The 6000-nt window shown below is 39.3% G+C and overlaps 1 protein-coding gene across 4 annotated transcripts in view; it reads left to right on the plus strand.

Annotated features, from left to right (window-relative positions):
- Nucleotides 1-5680, plus strand: part of LOC149705118 (adhesion molecule nephrin-like) — a 50677-nt gene extending 44997 nt beyond the window's left edge. For all 4 annotated transcript variants that reach the window (XM_089865309.1, XM_089865307.1, XM_089865308.1 and 1 more), the window contains 6 exons: nucleotides 1681-1968; nucleotides 2173-2475; nucleotides 4629-4757; nucleotides 4820-4847; nucleotides 4928-5016; nucleotides 5195-5680. In XM_089865309.1, the coding sequence (XP_089721435.1) occupies nucleotides 1681-1968; nucleotides 2173-2475; nucleotides 4629-4757; nucleotides 4820-4847; nucleotides 4928-5016; nucleotides 5195-5217 (860 nt within the window). In that variant the 3' untranslated portion in view covers nucleotides 5218-5680. The remainder of the gene's footprint in view (nucleotides 1-1680; nucleotides 1969-2172; nucleotides 2476-4628; nucleotides 4758-4819; nucleotides 4848-4927; nucleotides 5017-5194) is intronic.
- The last annotated feature ends 320 nt before the right edge of the window (nucleotides 5681-6000 follow it).

Raw genomic sequence — 6000 nt, forward strand, 5'->3', positions numbered from 1 at the left:
AGGCCTATAGTTTCGAAAAGGCTGTGCTTGAAGGGACAAAAATGGTATATATCTAAGAGAAAAGGGGGAATACCAAAATACGTGAATAAAATGAAATTACCTTCATTTAAAAGAAGAGACGCTTACGGGATGTCAAGAATGAATTCATTTCTACACGAAATGTTGAAAAATGGTCCTTAAATGTCCACACCCCTATTGGAAATCTAATATGGCGGCCTAACTTCAGTCATAGCCCTATTATTCATAAGTAACGGTCTACCGAAATGGCTTAAGTTATGGTACCAACGTTAAAGATCATGTTGCGCCATCTATGTTTAAAAGATTCACCTTCAAAAGGGAACAAAATGGAGGCAAGCCCTATATACTTCCTTGGTCGAGTTGGTTTATGTGTAGATATAGCGATCACAGTAAGCCATCATGCTTTCTGTCTGCGCCACCAGGAGACATCCAACTACCTTCTCGTGCTGGTAGAAAATATCCTTTCGACCCTGTATACTTAAGGAGAGTATGATAGACTTACGCACTGTTTTACCGCTGACTTACGATGACAATTTTCACTATGAAATTTAAGATATTCGTGGATATGCGCCAGAGTGTGGAGTTTTGGGCGTGTTAGAAAAAAAATATCAGGAGTCCGAAACCGTTCTCGTTTTGGTGGATTCAGTTTTTTTTCCTGGATAACAAGAAAGGGAATAATAAAAATAAAACTATAGGTTTTTAGTGGTAGAACTACACAAAAGACTGAAGAGAGAGAGAAGGGGGGAAGAGGGGTGGGACGCCTGAAAAGCAATTTCATTTTCATATAAGGAGTAGTTGTTACCGGTACCTCGAATACAAGTTCATCTGTCTTTTTAAATATAACGCCCCCCCCCCCCCTAGAAAAATGAGAAAACAAGTTGAACAAGAATATCTCGAAACCCCTTCGAGAGTAAAGTTTATCGAATACTTCATGAGGAAATCTGTTATATTTTAATAATTTAAAATATAACGTCTCCTGAGAGTCCTGACCTCCAGATGCGCCGAGAGTTTTGAATTTTTAAGGAATACCTTATCCAAGCTTACTCGCGTATTTATTTAACTTGCCTGCTAGGGTTTGCCTCAATAAACTATAGAACCAAGATTTCACTATAGGGGTTTAAAATTTTTAGAGCAGAAACAGAAAGGATAGGCTCAGCATCATTATTAAATTCAACGACCACGCGTGTTTTTCGAACCCGTTTTTCAAAGTATAAAATGGAAAGTATACCTAGGCCCCCCTATACACACATACATATTTATTTATTTATATATAGTAGGTCGCTGGAGTCGAAATAACCAAGTATTTTCGTCTTTATGTACAAACGTGCTGCTTGTAAAACTGAATTTTAACTTATTTATTCATCCATAAATACTTCTTCAGTCCGTGGGAATTATTTACTAATTTTGTACGAGGACTTTAACTTAAAGTCCCATACTTACGTGTTATAGGGTTATAAGGGCATCGTGGTTATTACCGCGTCCGTACTACTATATCGTAAATGATTAATTCGTGATACCATATATCAGTTAATGCTCGGAATGAAGAAAGGGTGGGGGGGGGGCGCACGCTATAACGTAAAAGCTAGGCATTGAAGTAACATCTGCTTGAAAGTTCTCGTGATGGATCTGAGTGAATTTTAATTCGTTGATTCTCGTTTTCAGATACTCCGTTATGCAAAAGCGATCAGAGAATTCGTTACGGCGCCGCCCTGGGTGAAACGATCGCTGTTTCGTGCGAGGTTGAAGCCGATCCCACCGCTGTCAAATTCTTCTGGCTCTTCAATCGCACCACCCAACCTCCGGACTCCATTTCCTTCGCCCAAGAGGGAACCAAAACCGTCGCCTCCTACCACGTCGCCCAGGAAGATAACTACGGAACCCTTTACTGCTGGGCTGCCAACACCGTTGGCACTCAAACGCAACCTTGTCAGTTCGTCATTTTCCAAGCTGGTAATTAGATAAACTTCTTATATCTCATTGGATAGAACTTCTTTTTTACTCAAGGGCTCGTCCACCCTATACCTTCTCGCACGAAAACGATAGCCTAAATTGAACCCTTATCGCGTCATCCCAGGGCCCTAGAATCGTCCTAACTTTAGCTCAACATCAATTTTAATCTATTACGTTTGGGTTTGTTTATTGATTGGCGCTTAGGTCCACCGGAACCGGTTTTCAATTGCTCAGTGTCCAATCAAACGAACACTTGTTTTCGCGTGGATTGCTTACACGGAGGCAACGACGCCATGTCCCTGTATTACTCGATGGAGTTGTACGACAATCAGTGGAAGCATTTGTACGCGAACGAAACGTCCCTTTTGCCGTCATTCCTGGCGTGTAAATTGCCCCCAGCGTCGCGATTCATCGTTGTCATTTTCGCCGTCAACGTCAAAGGAAGAAGCGAATCCGTTACCATTCAAACGTCGACGCAAGCCCCTTACGAGAGCTTCGTTCAACCTAGTAAGTTTACTTAAGCCTTTGTCTAAATAACTCTATCACATTCATCTCTTCAACTTCTTGCTAGTGAAAAAAATTCGTCATTTAACTTGGATAAGTACGTGGCTTTGGTCTTAGAATTAATGGAAGGTTTGTTATATGTAAAACCAGAAATACATTATGTATTCTCGGTAAAACCAACAGTTGCGAAAGGGTCAAACGAAAGCTTACATTTAAAATTTATTCGGAAGTACAGTCTTTGGTTTATCAATGGCACTGTTTCTCTAAGGGATTTAACGTAACCCTCCGCTATAGTTTCCTGTCTTATACGCGATTCAAGATGAGTTGGGGAAAACAAACTGAGGTTGAAAGTGTGGTTCTTATATTTCCGGGGCAACACGCAGTGTGTACGCGCTGGAATTGGACCCGAAAGCGCTCGACAATCGCGCCCAGGGGATTTTCGTGCTCACAGTCCGAATAGAAAACGAAATGAAAGCTTTCCAGAAACATCGTTTATCATTGTTTGATGTTGGAGCAGATGCCACTCACTTATTCACCGCTAGATAGCGCTCAACGCACGAAGAACCCTAAGCCCATTTTTTTTCACGTTTATCGGTTCAACCGAGAAACCCTTGGAAAGGGTTTTCGAATGCGTCATTAAATGTATTTGCACGTTACGCTTTGAATACAATCTAAATCACCCGCTAAGACTACAACTTCGTAGATAATAAATGCCCTACGGCACGAGCTGCGTTGGAAACAAGATGAAAATAAAAGTTGTTGTTAAATATTCAATATTTATCGTATTCCGGTATGGGTCAACAGGTGTAGAGAGAGGCGAGTATACGGGAGATGATAAGTCTGCCTAATCTTGGCCTCTAGCTAAACTGAAAATGGTCAACCCCTTGACGCGGATTTAAGGATATTGATAAATGTGTTGATGCGGTTATAGAAAAGGAAGATCCAATCACCTTACGTTGAATATTTGAAACCATACGTCTTATAATCGACTGTTATCACGGGTTATAAAGTCTAGATAACTGCGCGTGAATTTGATTTTATTTGATTGTAGACGTTTAATTTAGCATATTATAATCAAAGCGAATAGGTTTCAATCAATTCTTGGATTGGGAACTTAGAGGCAACCACGCGGGGTGCTTGCCTTTAATCTATACCTAATCCAATTAATCCCTGGCATGATTTATCGTAGTCGTAGGCGTCTGAAGCCCAACACCGAGCCCCGTACTCTCTTAAAGGACAGGTGACGCGCGGGGAAATCCACTTGGGGGCGCTCGACAACCGGACATCCGCACGCGCCAGAGACCTTATAAGCTTAATCAAACACGTGACCTGCCCGCTATCATATATTCTATAGATCTCCGAGCGTATCTAGTTACAGTTAGATATGTATGCAATACGACCAAGGCTTAACGTTTTAGTTATGGTATTGGAAACCCACAAAGTTCAACTTACAAATACCTACCTGTTATTGTAGTTTTGCGAAGTGTCTTACGAAGTTGCGACCTCGGGTTTTGTTAGTTAAGTCAGTGTAGGGTTACGCGACTACCACTTTGAACGTCTAGGGCGACAATTGATTATTTTAAAAATTAATCTATTTATGGTCTTTGGGTGGAATTAGTATTAACAGTACACCAAGAGTGATTCGATATTCATAGTCATAAACGTATTAATTCATTATGATTACGTATACCAAAACGGACGGGTACAGCACCCGAGGGAACGATGTATTTACATTATACTTTTACTAAGAATACGGCGCGACATATATTAAATATTAACTCTTGTTAATGCCATACGCTCGTATTCATTATCAATCGAATTAAAGATTAGCGAGTTATACGGAGAAACTAACTTGCCCGGTTAATGATTTATATTTCACCACTAACGGTATTTACCTCAACGCTAAGTGTATTTAGTCTTTAACTCGGGTTGTAGCTACGAAGGAATCGAATGCCGACCTAGTTTAAGCGGAGGTATCTCTCACTTTCCAATCCGAATTGGTATTACGGTTTAAATGTGAGTTTATTGGCCAGAAATCTCGCGTCGCGTAACTGTCCATCCCCTTTGTATATAATTAGACCTAATTTCTCCGAGTTTCGTGTAAATTTGGTAGACCGATTAATCTCGAAATTCTCTACATATATATCTAATTTTAGACGAACAGTGGAAGGTCATATTCAGTCCAACGCTTTTGGTCTTGGTGTCTGTCATCGCTGTTTTGGTAGCCACCGCCATTACTTTCGTTGTCATGATCAAAATTAAAGAAAACTACGTTCAAAATAGAGGTATAAGATAAGATTAAACGTGGCGAGGCTTAGTTTAATTAATACTTCTACGTAACTTTCAGCTAAGAAACACGCCACAGAGAGCAAGAAGTACGTTTTTATTTATTATAACTATTTTAACTATTCTTACACGATTTATTTGCTCTATATTTTCATTTTATTAATAATAGAATGGAAAAATTGCTTCAAAAAGATCAAGGTGGTATTTGCAAGAGTGTTAGTATTGGTTTGGATGAAAAGTGCCCGGACATTATATCTGGTAGGTGAACAATTCAGTTCAACTCAATTAAAATATTACAATTTTTATTCATGACGAGTTCCCGCCATTAAGGCTTAAAATTTACTGAAAATTAGGCTTAGCGTTTACTGAACATTAAATGGCTTAATGTTTACTGAACAACAACAATCCTGGTGTAATTTAATTTTTAATTTTCAAGGGCCAGTGTACGCTTCCGTTTGAAATGACGTAAAACCAGCTTTAAACTTCCTGGAGAGTTTTTAATTTCGGTCGAAAACCAAGTTGAAACAAAAACAAACAATATAGTTGCTTCAAAATAAACCGCGACTCTCAACGTTGAACCAAAACAATTTTCGTCAACTGAAAAAAATTAAACAATGAAAAACTTTATGAAATATTATATAGATTGTTACGTGCCGCCGAATCGCGCCTACGACATTGAAAACAATTTTGTTTCTTGTTTCTAGGTGTACCAACGTAATATTAAACCCTAACGGTAAAAAATATTTAACACTACCAACTTTGTGTTAGGGAAAAGTGAAAATATTATTAACGTGAAAAAAAAAAGAATTTCCGCGATGTGGTGAAAATTTTGAACTTCGTTCGCAAAACCTTGTTGGAATTACCAAGTTGTTATTTTGTTTATTAAACGCCGGTCTCACGTGATACCGGGAACTGAAGAAAATGATGAATGGTACAATCTGTTCTTTTGCACTGCATGGACATTTAGAAATCAAGTTGCTTACATTCGGCGCATGCGCTTATAAACTGGCGCGGCCCAGTGTGGGAAATAAGGCACAATCACAGGCCAATAGCCAGTTTAAAAATTAAACGCTTTGGGGTCTACAGGCCCTGGTGGCCACTTAATTAATTCAAAGTTTTTCCCCCTCAAGATTTTGGTTCATTAAATAAATACTATGGGATTAGTCCCTAAAATTGTCTCGTCTTTGCTTCTATGCTGTTTGCTTGTTTGGCCTGAATTGTGTATTTGGGAGTGGGATTATG

This window comes from Phalangium opilio, unplaced genomic scaffold (genome assembly GCF_054372755.1).
Source record: "Phalangium opilio isolate 3A_F unplaced genomic scaffold, DU_Popi_V2 ptg000014l_1, whole genome shotgun sequence".
In the NCBI taxonomy this organism is placed as follows: domain Eukaryota; kingdom Metazoa; phylum Arthropoda; class Arachnida; order Opiliones; family Phalangiidae; genus Phalangium; species Phalangium opilio.